Raw genomic sequence first — 20,720 nt, 5'->3', positions numbered from 1 at the left:
CCCCCACCTGTGGGCCTTTTCCCTGCCACTGGATCCAGGTTCCCTGGAGCCTTACATTCAGGAAGTTACTACAAACACCTACTGCATGCTTGGTGCTGGGGGTAGTGAGATGATTGCTGATTCAGACTCAGCCTCTGCCCTTGATGAGCTCAGAGGCTGGTTGGGGAAGACCCAGGAGCAAGTGTGGAATTTGCTGTGACACAAATGTGTGCAAAGTGGGCCAGGTAGGCAAGGGGCATATGAACAAGTACCTGTTTAGGGGAGTTAGGTGTGTGGGAGTTTGGAGTGTCTTTGTGCCTCGGTTTTCTCCTCTGTAAAATGGGGATGATCTACTTCATAAGGTTGTTCTAGGCTTAGATGAGTTGAAATTAATAAATTGCTTAGAGAAATATGTACTAAACATTCTGTTCGTGCTTGTGGTGTATAGTGTGCTAACCTTGCAAAGATTGCCAAGAAGGGGGGGTTTCGCAAACATATGAGGCTGTGGAATCCTTTTGTTGGGATGACGTTCCAGACTCCATACCTTGGGAAAAGCTGGCCTGGTGGACCAAGGCTACATGCCAAGGCCTTTCTAGAGGAATCACGTTTGAAGTGGGTCTTGTAGGGTGAGAGGGGGTGTTCTCTGCAGTGACTGGGGGGGAGGAATTTCAGGCGGACAGGACAGCTGTGTAAGGGCTGGGAGGCGTGACGGTGCGTGACATGTATGGTTTGTGCAGTTGGGTTCAGAGTGGCTGGACCAAGGGCTGCGAGTGTGGGGCAGGTGGGGCCTTTGGAGCCTGAGGGTGAAACCCCTTTTCTGCCAGCCCGAAGGAGCTTGGGCTTTGGGTCGAGGCTTGGTCACAGTGGGTCCTGTGTCAGCGTTACTGGTGTGGAGGAGATGGGGCCGGAGGAGGGCGGCAGCTAACAGGCAGTGTCAGGAACCCTGAAACAGGGCTGGGGCAGTGGGGATGGAGCTGCCGAGTGACGAGCGCTCAGAGTCTGTGCGGATGGCAGCATCCGGCCACTTGCTGGACCGCGGACAGGCAGAACAGGTTGCAGCCTGGGGCTCCTGGACTTTCCCGGTGCCCGTGGGATGCCAGAAGCTGGCTGTTTTGCTTCCTGGAACCTTGCAAAGACTCCCCAGTGTTTTCTCAGCTTTGAAAAGGCAACAAAGCGTGGTGTTCACGCACCTTGTGTTTTTGTAAAATACTTGTATTTTTAACATCTAGCGCAGGCTTGCGCATATCAGGTGTTCCGTGGTTGCGTTTTGAGCAAGTGAATGAACAAGTGCCTTGACCTCTGTCCTCTGGGAAGCCGAGGGGGTGGCCTCTGCCCCCGTGCAGTTCTGTCGTTCTAAGAGGTCCTGGAGTGAGGTCCTTCTCTGTGCTCTACCCGCCACCAGGCCAGCTCTGGAAGCCACATTTAGGGGAGCCACCGAGGCCACCCGCTTTAGGGGGTCCTGCTTCTTCCTTTGAAGTAGGATTGGGTGGAAAATCACATGGAATGGCCTCGATGTAAATATCTGGTGAGGCCTTTTCTTAAGGCCCCAGGGTTTTCTGAATCTCCTCGCCCTTCCTCTGGCTGTCCTCTCCCCCCTCAGCTTCTCTGTTATTTTAAAATCCATTCCCAGAGAAACAATTCCTATGGCAATAAGAACACGGCTGCAGGCTTCTCTTGGCTTGAACTGGTCCGACACTTCACTGCCGCTTCGAGAGTGTGCAAGCTGGACCCAGACCAGCTCTGCCTGGAGCAGGGGAATAGAGTAACAATAACTAACTGTTAGAGGATTTTCAGGAATCCTGAAGCAGATCCTATGGAAGGAGACACACGGCACGCTGTTCTCCTCTCTGAAGAGTCAGGGGTCCCCCGCTTCCTTGCCTGGGCTTCCTTTCCCTGCCTCCCTGGAACCAGGGTCTAGATGTTTCTTTGGTGGCCTGGACAAGACCACCTTGAAAGAAGCTGGACCCAGTCCAGGTTAATTCTGTAGCACTTGGGCAAGAGGCGGGGGCTCCCACCTTCTGGGCCTCTGTCTGCCCCACCCCCAGCCACCTCCGGAGTGATGGGCGGGAAGGTCAGAGCTGGCCAGCTGACTGCTGACCTTTGCCAGCTCCCCTGCTGCCCGTAACGATGTTGCCAAGCTTGTTCCGTCAGGTGTTAATGGAAGTTACGAGAAGCAGCCTGGGAAATGCTGGTGAACCAAGCTCAAGAGTTTCCTTAAGAAAGAGGGAGGGTGTGAAGAGCAGCCTCCGGAGCCAGGCGGCCTGGGTCTGCATCCCCGCTCTGGGTGGCCCTGACCGAATCATCTGACCTCTCTGTGCCTCAGTCTCCTCATATGTAAAATGGGCATGGGTTTACTTCCTCAGGTCGTTCTGGGGCTTCAGTGAGTTAATATTCATAAAGGGCTTAGAACAGTATCTAGTAGACACTCTATACAGCCCCATGAAATGATAAAGGCTTTCCCAGAGTGGGCAGTGTGATGATGGACCTTGCAAAGCTTGGGGAAAAGAGGAGTTTCGCAGATATCTGGGACCACTGGATCCTTTTCTGGGGAGCGTGTTGTTTGGTTGGTGTTCCAGACGCGGTGCTCTGGGAAACGCTGACCTAGTGGGTCAAGGTTAAATGCCTCAGCAGTTATGGTGCCCTCTGCCTTTTGCAGAGGACCTCTGGCTGGGGTCATTTGCAACCTCGCCCTGCAGTTGCCCACCCTGGTGCTGTGGAGGAGCCGGAGAAACACAGAAGGGAGGGTCCTGTCAGGGTTTCGGAATCCCTGAGAGCCCGCTCAGGTTTTCAAGGCCAAGAGTGAGGGATGGGGGCTGGTCCTCTCTCCCAGCAGAGCTTCCACCACTGGGTGGGGTGGGGCGGTGGATGAGCACAGAGGGTCGCCCTCAAAATATGACTGGGGAGTAGGTTGGAGGGTCTGGGGTCCTGAGATGCCCGTGGCGAGTCAGAGGCTGAGGAGTTCTGAGGAGCTTTGTGTCCCGGGAGTGTGACAGCTGAGGGGACCCTGTGTGGCCCCAGGATGGGGGAGAAGGGACGGGGGACCCACAGTCAGGCCAGCGCTTCCCTTCATTGACTCAACGCCTCACAAGTAACCTGAAACTAATAGGATTGGGTTGAGATCAAATGAGGAAATGTGTTTATTAAATATGCAGGCTTATTATTAGCGCAGCCTGCTCACTGGCCGACGGCCCCACCTTTGCAGCTCCCTCCAGCCCGAGTTCACCCTCTGAACAAGCCTGGGGGCACCAACACTTGCAGGAGGATGGATGTTTGCTGAGCGCGCGCGCGCGTGTGTGTGTGTGTGTGTGTGTGTGTGTGTGTGTGTGTGTGTGTGTTTGCGCCCATGCCTGGCGGCAGTTTGCAGCCGAAACATTTTATGTCTTTGAAAGGGTCTGGTCCCCTCCCCCTTCCACATTCTGGAAGGTCAGGGACTGTGTGACATTTGCTGAGAAGTCCCCCAGTTCCTAGCACTCAGGAGGCCTGGCAGAGGGGCTTCTCTGCTTGGAGCCATTGTGAAAGGCTCAGGCTTCCCTCTTCCCCAGAGGGTACCTTCTGGAATCTGGCCCTGCTGCAGGTTGCCCGCTGACCCTGCCGGCGCTGTTGGCCCCCGGAGGCGCCAGGGCCTTTGGGGAGAAGGTGGCAGTTTCCTTCTGATTTGGCTCCAGCTGTCTGCACCCACGCCAGTTGCCTCTGGCATCTGACATTTTTGTCATTCCTGCAAGGGCTTATCTGGGGAATCAGCACTTACCTCTTCCTGCCCCTCCCTGATTGACTTGGCCAGACGGCTGATTCTCCCTTCTGAGAGGTCTCAACCTGCCCGGACACCCTCTGTTTCTGGGGTCATGGGATCCTGGGCCTCTACAGGGTTTGCCAGGCTCTTTCTCTCTTTTGTCCCCTGGCTGATGATGACAATTAGCTCAGATTCTGAAAGTCTTCATGCAAGAGCTCTGAATACGTACCTTCCTGGAGAGGCAGCTGAACTGATGGGAGAGACCCCTATATCAGCCCAGTCCAACCCCGTCTAGCCTGCTTCTTGTCTCTCTGGGTGCTCTGCTCATCACTGGCTACCTTTTAATCTCAAGCTGCTTCCTGCCTCAGGGCCTTTGCACTGCCTTGATCAGTTTTTGCTTTTTCTTGGCCTAGCTAGTTCCTGCTCAAAGCTTAGAGATCCGCTTAAACATCACATCTTCAGGGAACCTTTTGCTGGCCCCCCCTCCACAAGGTAAGGTAAGGCCCTTTTGTTAAATGCCCTCAGAGCTTACTCTCCTACTTAGAAGTTCATGATAACTGTAAGTCAATCCTATAATTAATTGATTGATAATTAGTTAATAGTTGTCTGTGCTAAGACTGTAAATTCTCCGAGGGCAGGGATCTTGTTTGGTGCTGTATCTCTTGGTTCTTGCAGAGTGCCTGGATCACAGAGAGTATCCAGGAAAGGACTAACCACTTTGCAAGCTGTATTAGTTTCCTACTGCTGCTGTAACAAATGGCCATAAACTTTGTGGCTTAAAACAGCACACATTTATTATCTTACAGTTCTCAAGGTTAGAAGTCTGAAGTGGGTCTCACTGGGATAAAAGGTATTCGCAGGATTGGTCCTTCCCTGGAGGGTCCAGGGAAGAAACCATTTCCTTCCTTTTTCCAGCTTCTAGAGGCTGCTGGCACTCCTTGACTTACAGCTCCTTCCTCCATCTTCAAAGGGCCTCCTGCAACCTCCCTCTCTGACTCTGATCCTCCTGCTTCCATTTTATAAGACCCTTGTGATTAGGTTGGGCCCACTGGATAATCCAGGATCAGCTCCCCACCTCAAGATCCTGCAAAGTCCTTTTTACCATGTGAGATAACGTATTCACAGGTTCCTGGGATTAGGATGAGTACATCTTTTGGGATGAGGCATTATTTAGCCTACAGCACAAATGGAAATGAAAAGGGAAAGATTTGGGGCCTTGAAGAGTTGGATTGATGTTAGATTTCAAACAGTATTAAGACTGAAAGTGGCTTTGAGCCTCAAAAACCTGTTAAGACTCAGCCTTGTGTAAAGAGTCATGATAAGGGCGTGGCCTTCCCACTGAAGTTTTTACAGAGGCTGTGAGGTAGGGATTTAACTTTTGTTTTTTCCCCCGCAAACCTCCCCTCACGCTTCTACTGAATAATCCATCTATTCCCAATAATTTGAAATGCCACTTTTATCACATACTAAACTTCCCTATGTACACAGCCCTTTTTCTGAACTCTTAATCTGATTTGGTGCCAAAACTACACTATTTTAATTACTATATCCTTATTCTATGTTTTGTTAGTTGATAGAGCAATTCCTCTTTGCTGTTCATCTTTATCAAAATATTCTTAGCATTTGTACACTTTTTCTTTTGGGTGAATTTTATTTTTTAAATTTTATTTATTTATTTATTTTAATAGTTTGATGTATTTTAATAGCAGACTTACAGGAAGAGCACAGAAGACAGACAACATTAAAAACATGTACTTGCATATAGGACAACTCAGAAAAGTATAGTGAATGGATGGAATCACTGTATGATTAAAGTGCTACAAACACCATTTAGTTGCAGTCAATAAGAAATTTACTTGTTTTAAAAAAATCCAAAAAAATCCAAATGCTGGCATTGTCCAGAAAAATTTAACAGGTTTATTTATAATTGTTATAAAGTTGAACTGCTGAAACTTGTTCACTGAAACATTTTGACCTGCATTAATGCTTTATGTCCCTGCATTTATATTAAAAATTCACACACAAATGAAAATGGAAACACTGCCAATACCTGATTTCTGTCCCCTATTTTTCCACCTGCAATCATATACTTAGGTACCTTCTGACCCCATGGGGGGGGGGGGGAAAATCTAACGTTCAGAACTACCAATAACAGGAAGAGAAATTTTTTTTTCTTTTTTTTTAAAGAATTAAATGTTTCCCATCATAGTCGATTCTTAAGCACCTTCTCCACGTACGCGGCGCGCTATAGCTGGATGTCTTTTGGCATAATTGTTACACGTTTGGCATGGATAGCACACAGGCTGGGGTCTTCAAAAAGGCCAACCAGATAGGCCTCACTTGCCTCCTGCAAAGCACCAATAGCTGCACTCTGGAAGCGCAGATCTGTTTTGAAGTCCTGGGCAATTTCCCGCACCAGACGCTGGAAGGGAAGTTTGCAAATCAGAAGTTTAGTGGACTTCTGATAACGTCTAATTTCACGGAGCGCTACGGTACCAGGCCTGTAACGATGAGGTTTCTTCACCCCTCCAGTAGAGGGCGCACTCTTGCGAGCGGCTTTTGTAGCCAGTTGCTTCCTCTGTGCTTTACCACCGGTCGCTTTGCGGGCAGTCTGCTTTGTACGAGCCATGGTAAAGAGACCTCCTGACTTACCCCCCTTCTGCTGGAGCTCCGCAAGCTAGAGGCAGCGCTGGCGTTGGAGAGCGACAGCGCCGCGGCGGCGGCAGCAGCGAACACAATTGAAAGATCTTGGGTGAATTTTAGAATCATCTTTTCTTGTTCTATAAAACATGCTGTTGGGATTTTGATCTAGGGTGTGTTGACTTAATGGATTAATAGAATTCAATGTTTATAATACTGTGTGTTTTTCAGTCTTTCTGCTCCATTTATCCAGAGCTTGTTAGATTTATTCTTAGGCATTTTGTAGTTTTTATTGCTATCGTGAATGAGTTCTTTTTGTTCCCTGACACTTTTAAATGTTGATGTCTGGCAAATAGGAAAGCTGTTGATTTGAGGTACGTTGATTTTATGTCCTGCTACCATAAGGCATTAAAAAAAATATTTTAATGGTTTTTCAGGTGGTTCTCTAGGGTTTTTGAGGTAGAGAATCCTATAGTCTTCCAATGTGTCTGTGTGTGTGTGTGCGTGTGTATGTTTGTGTGTATGCGTGTGTGTGTTGATCACTGTGTAAGTCAACATCTTGGTTGAGTTGGAAGAATGAGGCTTCATCTTTCTTACAAAGGATGGTGAGGTAGAGGGCTCTGAGGAGAGAGAAAGGAAAGTGGGTTGTGGTTTGGTCTCCCCCAGAGTCATCTTCTCTGCTCCCTCTTTTCCTCCTTGTTTACTCTGAAGAGAGGCAGACAATGTGTGGGTCCTGGACGTGGTTAGAAGATGATGGTATATTTGCCTCACTTCTTGGTTTATAGATAGGATATTTTTGGAGTCCAAGGACCCAGGATTCACCCACCTTTCCCTCCCTTTCATCCCCCCTTTATTAAACAAATAGCCTAATAATAGACTGCGGTTTCTAGACTCCTTGTAGGGCCAGTCATTCTGATGAGGCTAAATTATTTCTGCCATTATCACGCATCTGCCCTCTCCTTCCCCATCAGTGACAACTTATTCTTCCTGAAAACAGCCCTGGTCCTAGACCATGAGCTGTCAGCTTCTGTTTGGTCTACCTCTTTTTCTCTAACAAAACCAGCATCTGTTTGAAGCGGGTGGGGAGGCAGATGCTGAGCTGGGAGTGGGGAGCATGTGAATTCCTCCCTCCCCCCACCCACCTTGTCCTATGCTGGGAAATGCCGTTGAAATGAAAACCAAGGGCCATCTTGTTTAGCAGAGCCAAGAACATGAACCTATGTCCTTCCACACTGGTGCTCAGGTAGATGGTGTTCCCTGAAAACCGCAGGTGGCAGGTGGCCCAAAGCATTCCTAAGGCGAGAGAGCAGTGTTTCGGACTGGCATGACACTTTTGTAGACTGATGCCAGCTGTATTTTAGTCCATGCGTTAGCTGTCCAGTTGCTGCGTATGGACCGGGGCTGGTCGTGTGGGCCGACTCTGGTCCTCTGCACCCGTTGGTGGGGGAATCACAGGGACAGCTAAGACTGAGTCACAGCTGTGTCCCAGAGAATACAGAGGGCCAAAGTCATCAGTGCCTGGGATCTTGGCACATCCTAGCAGGGAAGCTTCGGGGGGCCTGGGATTGTCTGCCTTGGTTATCGCCATATCCCTGGAATCTGCCCATATGGAGCCAGAAATAGGTGATAAAGCCAAGTAAGTTCCTGCTGGGTGGGCATCTGCCATCTGTGAGTAGGTAGGCAGGTCAGTTTATAAAGGTTCAGCCAAGTTGGGCTGCGGTGGGTGGTCCCCAAAGCACAGACCTAATACTCAGAACTTTGGAGTCAGGCAAATTGACATCAGAACCTTGGCCCCTTGTCTAGCTGTGGGCAAGTTCCTGTTACCTTGCATCAGTTTACACATCTGTGAGATGGGACTAATCCTAGCCAGTTCCTGTGGGAGCATTCAATGAGCTGTTTGAATCAGGGCTGTGTGTTCTACTTGGAATCTAGAGTGAACAGTGGCCCCTGGGGTGGGTTGTTCTGCCTTCTGGATGGCGGAGCACCTGGCCATGTGGCTGCCACGAGCAGCTTTCCCCAGGCCCTGTCCTGGCTTGCTTTATTCTTGTTTCATGTGCTTGTTCTGCAGCTGGGCTTCGAGCCCCTTGGGGTCATGAGCCCCATCCTAGATGGCTTTGTCTGCCCCAGCAGGTAACCCGGGGCTGAGCATGGAGCGTGGGCTCAAACAATCCCTTATTGATTCAACCGCAGCCCAACTGGGACACCACAGTTGCTTTCTAGGCCAAGAAGTCCAAGTCACTCAGGATCCTGGAGTTGCATTCTAACCTGGAATGAACCAGGGAGTGAACAGGGGTCCGCTGGGCCATGACGCAGTGTGAGGGTCCAGGCATTGCACGAGCAAGGGGTTTGGAAGGAAAGTTCAATTCCCTGGCTGGCCGTTGGCAGGGAGGCGGGAGGGCTGGAAGTTGTCTGCCTGCTGGCCCGGGGCAGCTGCATGTGGGGACAGCTGTCTCAGCTTCGGACATAGGATCTGCCCCAAGATTAATAACAGAGCCTGGCCATGCCCGTGGGAAGCAGAGAGGGGCTTGGGTTACCGCGCACCAGGAAATTCGCCTGCCCCACTGACAGTGGGTGGGTAGCCGGCAGGATGGATGGGCTCTGGGGGCTGGGGGGTGTCTGGGCAAGACAGCTCAGTGCGGGCCCAGCCAAATGCACCCCGACGGGATGCAAGCTGACCCTCCCAAGGGCCGCTTTCTTTCCGCTGGACCCGAAACCGGCAGGAGCTGATCTCCAAGAATTATGTGAAGCGTTGGGAATGGAAACCAAATGTTGGTGTCAGGTAGAGAAAGCTGATGGAAGCTCTCGGCCCAGCAGGCCTGGGAGCAGCAGGGGTTGGGGCTCCGGTGGCCAGCACAGATGTTTAGGTGAAAGGGGCCGGACATCTTCTTTCAAAAAAGGTTTATTTTCCCCCTGATTATATTTATCATAGATCACTCGGAAAATATGGAAAAGTGGAAAGAAAGAAATCATTTATAATTCCATTTTTGTAGGTTTAAAAATTTAATTCTTTTTATTGTTATAGGATACACACAACTTAAAATTTACCACCTTAATCACTTTTACATGAACAGTTCACTAGCATCAAGTATATTCACATTGCTGTGCAACCATCACCACTATCATCTCCAGACCCTTTTCATCTTGCAAAACAGAAACTGTGCAACCATTAGACACTAACCCCCCATTTCCTCCTCCCTGCCAGCCCCTGGCAACTGCCATTCTACTTTCTCTCTCTATGGTTTTGACTACTCTAGGTACCTTGTATAAGTAGAATCATACAGTATTGGTCCTTTTGTAACTAGCGTATTTCACTTAGCATAATGTCCTCAAGGCTCATCCATGCTCTAGCATGTGTCAAAATTTCCTCCATTTTTAAGGCTGAATACTATTCCATCTTATGGGTGGACCACATTTTGTTTATCCATTCATCTGTTGATGGACACTTGGGTTTCTTCCACCTTCTGGCTATTGTAAATAATGCTGATAAGGACATGGGTGTACACATTTCTCTGAGTCTCTGCTTTCAGTTCTTTTGGCTAGATACCTAGAAGTGGAATTACTGGGTCATATGGTAGTTCTATTTTTAACTTTTTTGAGGAACCATCATACTGTTTCCCATGGTGGCTGCACAATTTTATGTTCCCACTAACAGTGCAAATGGGTTCCGATTTCTCCACATCCTTACCAACACTTGTTATTTTGTAAATTTTTTTGGATAGTAGTCATCCTAATGGGTGTGAAGCGGTGGTTTTGATTTGTATTTCTCCAATGGTTAGTGATGTTTAGCATCTTTTCATATGCTTATTAGCCATTTGTTCATCATCTGTAGAGAAATGTCTATTTAAGTCCTTTGCCCAATTTTGAATCAGGTTTTTTTTGTTGTTGTTATTGTTGTTGAATTGTCAGTGTTCTTTATATATTCTGGATATTAACCCCTCATCAGATATGTGATTTGCAAATATTTTCTCCCATCGTGTGGGTTGCCTTTTCACTCTGTTGACTGTGTTCTTTGATGCATAAAAGTTTTAAATGTTGATGTAGTCCAATTTATCTATATTTTCTGTTGTTGCCTGTGCTTTTCATGTCATATCCAAGAAATCATCGCCAAATCCAGTGTCAAGAAGCTTTGGCCCTACATTTTCTTTTCTATTTTGCCCTAGGAGTTTTATTCTTTTAGGACTTACATTTAAGTCTTTGATCCATTTTGAGTAAATTTTTGTAAATGGTGTAAGGTAAGGGTTCAATGTCATTCTATTACAACGTCATTCTATTACAACGTCATTCTATTACATGTGTACAATTTTCCCAACACATTTTGTTGAAAAGACTGTCCTTTCCCAATAATTCCATTTTTGAGAGGCATATTTCCTTTGGTCTTTGCTGTGTGCTTGCATATATATATATGTATAGTTTTGCACAGTTGAGATCACACAGGATTTGTTAAGGAGGAAAGTCAATATATTTAGTCTTGGGTCCTGCCTTTTAACACATTTGCCTGGAAACCTCAATGAAGCGGTCTTCAGTCATTATGTAGATATTCCAGATGCCCAGGGTTTAGCAGGGACTGTTAAACGGTTGCTGAGTGTGCAGAAATGGTTCAGAGAAGGTCACTGTCTTCAAAGTCCAATAGAGGAGACTAAATGAACAATTATCACAGGAGGTCTGGAGTCACAAAAGTCTGGACAAAGGGATACAAGGAAACAGAGGCAGGAGCAATGTGGTACCCAGGACAGCTGGGGAGGCTTCCCAAAGGGGGTGACATTTGAGGTGGCTCTGGAGGAAGAAGAGGCAGAGATGGGGAAGACTGAGAACAAGGAGTGAGCAAAGGCCCAGCAAGAGGGTGGGAGGGGGCCTGGCATGGTGTGGCCCTGGGTTCTGAGAATGAGAGACAGAAGCAAGGATTGAGGTGAGCATGGTTCATCCTGGGGGCCATGAGGAGCCTCTGGAGGTCTGGAAGGATTGGAGTGGAGTGATATGGGCCACCAGATATGACGCCCATCAGAGCCTTGCAGCCGTATAAAGTCAGGGGCTCATGCTATGTCACCAGTCTGCAGAGAGGTGAGTACAGCTTGGCAAACGGTAAAACGGTAAAATGGCAAATGGTAAAACCTTCCGGAGAATATCTCACCAGTCACAATTCACCACCACCCTCTTTCAAGGCCTGTGGAGGCTGAGGCATAATGTAGCACAGGGGAGGTGATCTTGCCTGGGGGTTTGTTTCTGAGGGTAGTATAATTTGGTGGCCAAGGGTCTGACTCGTAGTTTGAGTCCTGCCTCTACCACCTGCCAGCTGTGTGACCTAGGAGAAACCATTTCTTCTCCACAAGCCTCGATTTCCTCATCTGTAAAGTGGGGACAACCATCATATCTACCCCAAAAGTGGAGGAGAAGATTTATAATAGAATTTATCATATTAGGAATTATTATTATTTTTTAAAATTAATTAATTTTATTTTTGGCTGCGTTGGGTCTTTGTTGCTGCGCACGGGCTTTCTCTAGTTGCGGCGAGTGAGGGCTACTCTTCATTGCGGTGCGCCGGCTTCTCATTGCGCTGGCTTCTCTTGTTGCAGAGCAAGGGCTCTAGGCACGTAGGCTCAGTAGTTATGGCACACGGGCTCAGTAGTTGTGGCGCACGGGCTTAGTTGCTCTGTGGCATGTGGGATCTTCCCGAACCAGGGCTCGAACCTGTGACCCCTGCATTGGCAGGTGGATTCTTAACCACTGTGCCACCAGGGAAGTCCCAGAGGAGAAGATTAAACAAGAAAAGTCTTTAAAGCACTTGGTATTATCCATCTTGGATCATGTGTTTTAACTTTTAATTTCATTTGTAAACTTTTATGAAAGTTGCATATGTACATAGTTTCAAGAACCAAATAGTTCTACAAGGCTTAAAATGAAAAACAACAGCCCTCCATCATCCACTTCCTTTCTCATGTTCTCCGGAGACAACCACTCCAACTCTTTTTACTTTTCATATTTTTAGTATTTGCACCCACATATCTAAGATACGTAGTTACATTGCTACAGCTTGATTTTTCTGTTTCGGGCATTAGGTATCAATTTTCCACTATGAAAGATGAGAGTGGAGCATCTTCCACACGCTGCCCTCCCCTTCACACACATTTCCTGTGCCCCCATTTTCCCAAGACACTTTATGTCACAATTCTAGTTAGCACAATACTCAGGTCTTACATTCTATGACAAGTGATAGCTGAGCCATGTAGTGTACTATGATGGCTTTTCCTGAACACATTTTTGACCCTTCTTGTTTTTGTTCACTTAGCTTTTCTGTGTTTTTATTAATTCATCTCCAAACTCTCTCCCAGTTGTGCAGATTTCCTCCTGACACTGCATGAGATATTCCATTACTTTCATCTTCTTCCAGCAATTGCTCCTTGAACCTCTGATCTGCTGCGATCTGGGCAGGTGGAAACCTACAATATTGGGATTGCTTTTCACCAACAACATGGGGATTTCCTTTGCCCCAAGCTTCCTCCCTGTATTGGGCACCCTCTTTCCTACAGTTCATATCTACTCTTTTTGGTTTGCTCCCTCATTGTGAAGGAACACATCCTCCAGCAGCTTTCTGAGAAAAGGTGGCATGTTTATGAGGCTTAAGGTTAGGTGTTCTATCCAAGAGCCAAGGCTGAGACATTTATATATTTCTCCTGCCTGCCTTGTCCATGGGACTTTACACCAGGGTCTCCCACTGACTTCCCATCATCCTCAGGCTAGACTGCCAGGGATCCGTAAACCCAGCAATGCGAGCTTATCCCTCTGAATTCATACCTTTTTAGTTTCTGGCCTCTTACAAATTCCTTTCCTTTCTCTCCAACTTAGCCATGCACTCAATAATATGTATTTTTGATATTTTAACCAGCATCATTAGTTGTGCTGAACCAGGAAGGATTTTGTGCACAAGATAAGGGCCTTGGTTGGGGGAGGGGAAGAGGGACCATCTGGGGAAGATAAGAACCAGAGCCTTTCTCCAAAGGCCACAGAGAAAATAGCCTGTAGGGAATTCACACTCAAACACTCCAGGTGGGCCTATGAGTGCCAGGAACTATGGAGTTGACTGAGGCAAAGTCAACTTTGCATGGTCCAGGGGCTCATATGGGTCAGACACCCACTGGGAGCAAAGACCCAAACCTCAGCCCAGTCACAGGTACAAACAACCGGGGACAAAAGCAAGGGACAAATAAGTGAACACACAAGTGAACGCCTGGCCCACCATCTTCCGGGAAACTGAGGCACTGGCCTCACCTCTCCTCCGGGGCAGGTCTATAATTCCGAGGGGTCCTGGAGTAAAGTCCTCTTCTGTGCTTTGTTCCCACCAGACCAGCTTTCCAGAAGCCACTTTAAAGAAGCCACAGAGGCCACCAGCTTTAGGGGTCTTGCTTTTTCCTTTGAAGTGGGAGTGGGCGGAGAAGGAGTTTTCCAGAAAATTCCTTGAGGCAGCCTCAATGTAAATATCTGGTGAGGTCTTAGGAATTGGGAACTCCTTCTCTGGGGCTGGGAAGCTGAGGGCCCGCTGCAGAGGGCCTTGGGTGGAGGGGTGGGAAAGGGCCTGGCCAGCTGGGGCCTCCCACACACCCCCAGAGCTCCGCTCCCCTCTCTCCTCCCCTGTGGCTCCAGGATTCCCTCCGAAGAGCATCCCCCTTCTGTAGGTCTCCTCTTTGGCCTGTGCCCTTTGCTCCCACCCTGCCTCCCCAGCCTGACCTGCTAACCAAAGCCTTCTGTGCGAGGTCAGTGCTGCCTGGCGGATGCCTGGGGGATGGGGAAGCGGAAGGAAAGGGGGATGGGGAGGGCCCCAGCCTTCAGAGCCGGAGCAGATGGCGAAGAAAAGAGGCTTGTTTGCCTCGCCGGGGGTCCGGTTCCAGTACAAGAGGGGAGTTTCTCCAGTCTCGGGAGTTTGCTTGCACACAAGCACACGTGGGAATGTGTGTGTGTGTGTGGGGGGTCACCCCCTTTCTGCTGGAAGTGCTGGGGCCTGCTGGGGATTCTGGTTGTTGTTTACCTTCCTGAAGGCCTGACTTTGTCTGGGCAGTGAATTCATCCGGGGCAGGGGCCGTGACCCACCCCCCCAGTTCCTGTGTACCCTGGGTGTGTGTCGGCACAGATCTGGTTGAGTGACAGCTGGACCCAGGAGACCTCAGGCGGAAAGGAGAGTCTTCGTCTTCTCCAAGACTCTCTGGGGGAGGGAGCGATCTCTGCATTTGGACCCAGTTCTAGAGGCCTTAGAGCTTAGAGACAGGGTCTGTCCTGCTCACTGAAGTCCCTGGAACATCCTCGATGCCTAATTACAATGGCAAACACGTCATTCGTGATTATTCTGTGCCAGGCGGTCTTCTTCCTGTGTTACGTATATTGACTCATTCCTCACAATGACCCCACAGGTTAGGTGCTGGTATTATCCCCATTTTCTAGGCAGGGAAACTGAGGCCCAGGGAGGGAGAAGTCACTCTGGGCTTCACAGCAGAGCTGGGATGTGGGAGGTGGGTGCCGAGGTGGGAGGGTTCTCCAGATTGGTGGAACCAGCAGGAGCAGAGGCGCCCCAAGGGCAGTGGGTCTGGCCCTTTTGAGCCATCCGCACCCACCCCCTGCGTCCTGTCTGTAGGCACCTTCCAACAGTTCCTTTCTTTTCATATCCGTTGTTTTGTACTGCACGCCTTCTGTATTAACTAGGGACCAAGTTTCCCAAAACCAGGCTTATGGTCACATCTGGGAACCCCGAAAAGGTGGCAAAGGTCTGTGACCCAGTTCCCACTTGTCTGAACTGCACTTCCCTCCACAGGCCTGGTGTGGCCACCGCTCGGCTGTGTGGCCTGGGGCCAACCCTGTGTAGGAGGTGGAATAAAAGCCCCCAAAGATGTCCACATTCTACTCCCCAGAGCCTGTGAATATGTTACCTTACGTGATAAAAGCGACTTTGCAGATGTGACTAAATGAACGCTGTTGAGGTGGAAGATGTTCCTAGATTCCAGGTGAGCACAAGCTAATCAGCGCCCTTCTAAGAGGGAGGCAGGAGGGCAGATGTGACGATGGAATTAAGAGGTCAGAGTGATGTGAGGAAGGGGCCTTGAGCCAAGAACTGCAGGCAGCCTTCAGAAGCTGGAAAAGACTCAGGACAGATTCTCCCCTAGAGCCTCCAGAGGGAACCAGCCCCACCGATGTCAGCCCCGCCGACACCTTGGCTCCAGCTCAGTGAGACTGATTTTGGACTTCTGGCCTCCAGAGCTGTAAGATAATAAGTATATATCATTTTACATTGCTAAGTTGATGGTAATTTGTTACAGCAGCCCTAGCACACCAACACACCATGTCCCCACTCTGAACCACAGTCTTTTCATCTGGAGAATGGTCACAGCACCCACGTCCTGACTCCAAGGCTCTGGGGATCAGTAAGCAGGAGACCTTCCGCTCTTCTGGGCTGTTGCTGGAACTTTCTGTCACCTAAAGCAGGTTTCTGCCCATCAACGGATGAATGGATAAAGAACATGTGGTATCGATGTGCAGTGGAATACTATTCAGCCTTTAAAAAGAAGAAAATCCTGCCATTTGTGACAACATGGATGGAACTGGAAGACAGAATACTAAATGAAATAGGCCAGATGCAGATGGACAAATACTGCATAAGACCACTTATAGGAGGGACCTAAAATAGTCAAATTTATAGAAGCGGAGAGTGGAATGGTGGGAGGAGGGGCAATGGGGAGGTACTAGTCAAAGGCTACAAAGATGAGTAAGTTCTAGAAATGCTGTGTAGTTAACAATGCTGTAGTGTGTGTTTAAAAATTTGCCAAGAGGGTAGACCTTGTGTTAAGTGTTCTTACCACAAAATAATAGTAATAATAATAATGATAATAAATAGGGCAGGAGGAAACTTTTGGAGGTAATGGATATGTTTGTGGCATAGATTGTAGTGATCGTTTCCCTAGCGTATACTTACCTCTGAATTCATCAAGTTGTATCCATGAAATATGTACAGCTTTTTGTATGTCAATCATACCTCAATAAAATGGTTTAGAAAAATAAAAAAAGCGGGTTTCCAGGCCTCACTGTTGTGAGGTCTCTTCTGGAGGGGAGAAACCCTTATCCAGAGGAATTCTAACCAAAAGCTCGGCAATCCCACCACAGGCCTGATTAAAAGAAACCTTTCTAGCAGGAAAACTGCAAGTCATTAGTTTTCAGCTTTTTCTTGTGTGAACGACTGTTGGGAGGCCTGGTTCGCAGCATCCTGCAGCTTGTGATGGATTTAATTTTCTCTCTTGATCCCATGGCAAAACCCACAAATAGGAGTGCATTAGCCAGCCTGGTCCTGGCGGCCGCGCTCCTGGGATGGATGAGGTGCAGATGGAAGGGCCCTCCTGAGTTGCTCTGTGGGAATCACCTGTCTGCGGGCGTTCCTGGGAGGAAAGCCCTTTTATCAGCGGGACTGGAGAGACAATGGCACTGCAGAAACAAACCAAGAACTTGAAAGTGCGTCTCTCTGCCGGATGCCAGGGGAGAGGGGCAATTCTTCTCTGGTGATTTTGTGTCTTTCTTGTGGCCGGCCCTGTGGTGCCTGGAGGACTTGGGCAAAGCCGCCAGATGAGAGGGGAAAGGTGAGGGGAAGGTGGGCTGCCCGACCAGGGGGACATCTGCCTTCAATCACAGCGGAGAACAAAGTGGTGCTGAGGAATTACATTGGACCAGGCTTCTCTGGAGGCTGCAGCCTTCGGGTGGGGTCTCAGCCCTGGGGTCGTACACACAGGGGCTCAGGAGAAAACCTTCTGGAACTTAGCTGTGTTCATGTCCTGCCCTTGCTTACAAACTGTTCTGAGGCCTCCCCCGGCCTCAGGCCAAGGCTGGAACCCCGAGGCCACTCCAGCCGCATACCGCTTCTCTGGCAATTCTAGCGCTTTCAAGCTTTTGCAAATGACCATCCTCCTCATGAACGTTCCTCAGCCCCGGCTCGGAGTCAGGCTGGTGCTGGATGCTGGGGGTCCTTCCCCTCCGCCCAGGATTGTGTGCATCCTGGGAGGGGCCTGGGAGGCCTGGACCAGTGGCAGCAGGAGTGAGAGGGTGATGCAGCAGCCCAGTGGGTGCTGAGGAGACGGCATAAAGCCCTGGTGCAGGAGAGGGGGCCAAGATGCTGGGGAATGGTGCTGTTTGCTGAACGAAGGGCCGAGGCGTGGGGAAGGGAAGTCGGTTTGGTGTGATGCTGGATTTGCATCTGAGCCTGGGGAGGGTGCAGTGCCCGGACGTCCTGGAGAAGATGACCGGGGGCCTTCCCGGTAGAGGTCTGGAGTGGACGAGCTCCCTCCAGGCGGGCATAGAGGGAAACGGGGGAGGGTTCATGGGATCTGCGGGACCCCGACATCTAGATGAGGCTCAGAGAGGGAGGAGGAAGGGGAGGAGCTGACAGAGTTCAGAGAGTCAGGAGCGGAGATTTGGGAGACGGGGACTGAGACGCGGGCGTGTGGACTCCTCTTTTGATAACTGCGACCCCGAAGAAGAGGAGGAGAGAGAAGGACGAACCCTGGGCGTGGGGGCCAGGATCTGGTGCGAGAGCCTGGAACATGCAGGTCACTGGGGTAAGATCCAGTGGAGAATGGACATGAAAGCAGGGAATAATAGGGGTTGGGAGGTGGGGGGACACCTGGCATGGCCTCCTGATCCCAGGTGAGCTGAGAGGCGGAGAGGCCACCTGCTTCCAGGTGAGTGGGAGGGGGAGGACTCAGCCCTGGTAAGCCTGGAGGAGGCTGGGGAAGAAGCCAAGGGAGTGTGCGCCTGTGGGCTCAGCGTTCTCAGTGGAGTGGGAGGTGGGCGGCCTGCAGGTGGGGGGAAAGGAGAGGAGGGGAGGGGAGGACAGTAGAGCATCTTGGTGGGAGACCAGGGAAGACTGAGCTGCCACCGGCATGGAGGGCCCTGCCCAGGCAGGACGTGGCTCTGGGGGATCAGAGTCCCTGGGCAGTGGGGCAGGGCCGGGGCAGTTTGACCTTACCATCCCTCCCCGGCAGAGCCAGGCATCGCCTCCTCAGGGCTCCCCCAGCATCCCAGGTCCTGGCCTGTTCTCATCACCTGCCTCCTATTTCTGTGGTCCTTCCCCCAGATCGCAGGTCTCCTTCCTGCTCTGTCAGCCAGTGACCATGTCAGGGGCTGGTGCCTAGAGAGGGCTTAATAAAAGTTAATGGACGGGGACTTCCCTGGTGGCGCAGTGGTTAAGAATCTGCCTGCCAATGCAGGGGAGACGGGTTCGAGCCCTGGTCTGGGAAGATCTCACATGCTGCGGAGCAACTAAGCCCGTGCACCACAACTACTGAGCCTGTGCTCTAGAGCCCGCGAGCCACAACTACTGAAGCCTGCACGCCTAGAGCCCGTGCTCCGCAACAAGAGAAGCCACCGCAATGAGAAGCCCGTGCACCGCAACAAAGAGTAGCCCCTGCTCGCCGCAACCAGAGAAAACCCGCGTGCAGCAATGAAGACCCAATGCAGCCAAAAATAAATAAATAAATTTATATATTAAAAAAAAAAGTTAATGGACCGAATGGCTTAGAACCACCATGAGGAGCTCGAGTGTCTTTGCTCTGGAAGCCGCAGTTAGACGGGGTAGGTGGGCAACGGCTCACATCTGTGCCTGACGAGCCCCACACGGGTGGCTCTGCGTTGCTGGAAAGTCTCTCCGAGCCCCTGGCTGGGGGATGATTTTGGAGACCCAGGTGTTTGCAGAACTACCTGCCTGGAAAGGGTGTAGGGCTAAGGCTTTCCCTGACACCGCCAGTCCTGTGGGTGGTAGAAGCCTGGCCCTGGCCGGCTGGAGGACGTGGTACCTTGCTCGGCCAGTCCGGTTCCCCAACTGTTCTGGCTTCTGGGCGAGAGGCAGTGTTGCTCGGGCCCTTCTGCCGAGGTGGGGGTGATGGCCTCTGTAATAGTCCCCCAGCTCTGATGCTGCCTTGTGGGTTCCATCTGCTGCTGAGGAGGAGGCAGAGGCCCAGAGAGGGATGGGGCCTGTACAAAGTCACACAGCAATTCCTGCGGCTGGACCCCCCCAATCCACAGCTCTGGAAGCTCTTGTGAGGAAGACCCCTGGAACCCACTGGCTGATCTCAGATGGAAAGGGCAGGATCCACTGGTGTTTAACCCATGTTTCCCGGCTACCTGCTGGAGGGGTTAATGAGCCATCAATGATTAGTGCTGATAGCAAGATACCTCTAAGAGGTAGGAAGCAAAGGCAGATTTGAGAAGTGGTGATCCCAAAGAAAAGGCAAACTTCACAAACAGCAGGATGTAATTCGGAACACTGCATTCATTCTCCTGGATTTTGCCCTTTGCAGGGGAATTGAGGCATTCCTTAGAGACTCCGACAGCTGTGGGTTTCTGGGGTGTCATGGGCCACCCAGCTGGGCCTGGTGTTTAGAGGCAGAACCCCTTTCCTTTGGAAATGGATGCAGGTCGAGAAGGTGTTCTGCTCACACGAGACTCGCTTGGTCGTAATTGTGTGTGATCCTCGGCGGGTATCAAATGCCAAATTCCACAGTCAGTCCCTTTCAGCCGTCACATTCCTCAGATTCTTATCAGTTTTTTTTGCCTCAAGTGAACACTGGGAACCACTCTCCCCGCTGATTGCAGAAGGAGGGGAGAAAATTAAAAACAGGAGTCCTGGCTTTCGTCCTCGACTCTGCCACCAGCTTGCCATCCACCTTGGGTCCTTCCCTTCTTTTCTCACCTGTAAAGAGAGGGGGTTGGGGCAAGATGATCTTTGCAAAACCTCTTGTGGTACAAAGCTTTCGTAATCCTCCATCCAAGTCCATAGCGAGATGCTGTCTGGAAAATACACCTAAACAACATTCCGACTGCTTCACCAAGCAGGAGAATTTTCCAGCACATCTGCAGTGGTGGGAGCTTAGGAGTGGTGGCCTTTCCATGTGTCCCCTCCCTCACGGGGCACCGTTCCTTTCCCTGAATGTTGCAGCAGAGATTCTCAGAGATGGGCATTCTGAGTTCCAAGGGGCTGGGTCCTCAGGGGAATGTTCCAGTAGTTTGCACCTCCCTGCCCAGCAGTCTGCTGTATGGCCTTTGGCCGTAGCTGTTGGCAGCAATAACCATGGCGGTCACTACCACTGATGTTCCTTTACAAGTGACAAACTGCTTACACATTCATTTATTTTTGTGGATCCCAGGCTGCATGTTATTATTCCCATTTTATAGAAGAGGCCACAGAGGCTCAGGTGCCATGAAGCCCGTTCAGCTAGGCAGAGCAGAACCAGAACGGGAGCCCGGCTCTCCTGAGCCACCCACATCCTGGGCACTTTCCACATCCCATAGTGTGTGGGGTCACACAGCTAGTCAGCGGCCTTGCATGAGGCAGGGGCTCCATGGACATTTGTGC

The 20,720-nt window shown here is 50.2% G+C and overlaps 2 protein-coding genes across 3 annotated transcripts in view; one reads left to right on the top strand and one right to left on the bottom strand.

Moving 5' to 3' along the window:
* Positions 1-20,720, top strand: part of COL26A1 (collagen type XXVI alpha 1 chain) — a 175,374-nt gene that overhangs the window by 9,981 nt on the left and 144,673 nt on the right. The gene's annotated exons all lie outside the window — the stretch shown is intronic.
* Positions 5,955-6,358, bottom strand: LOC133104011 (histone H3.3A-like). The gene has a single exon (XM_061209641.1). It carries the CDS (start codon positions 6,336-6,338, stop codon positions 5,955-5,957), a length of 384 nt encoding a protein of 127 aa, XP_061065624.1. The 5' UTR covers positions 6,339-6,358.

This window comes from Eubalaena glacialis, chromosome 13, assembly GCF_028564815.1.
Source record: "Eubalaena glacialis isolate mEubGla1 chromosome 13, mEubGla1.1.hap2.+ XY, whole genome shotgun sequence".
Taxonomy (NCBI): Eukaryota; Metazoa; Chordata; class Mammalia; order Artiodactyla; family Balaenidae; genus Eubalaena; species Eubalaena glacialis.
Note: the sequence above shows the minus strand (reverse complement) of the source record. Positions and strands in the feature narration are given on the sequence as shown.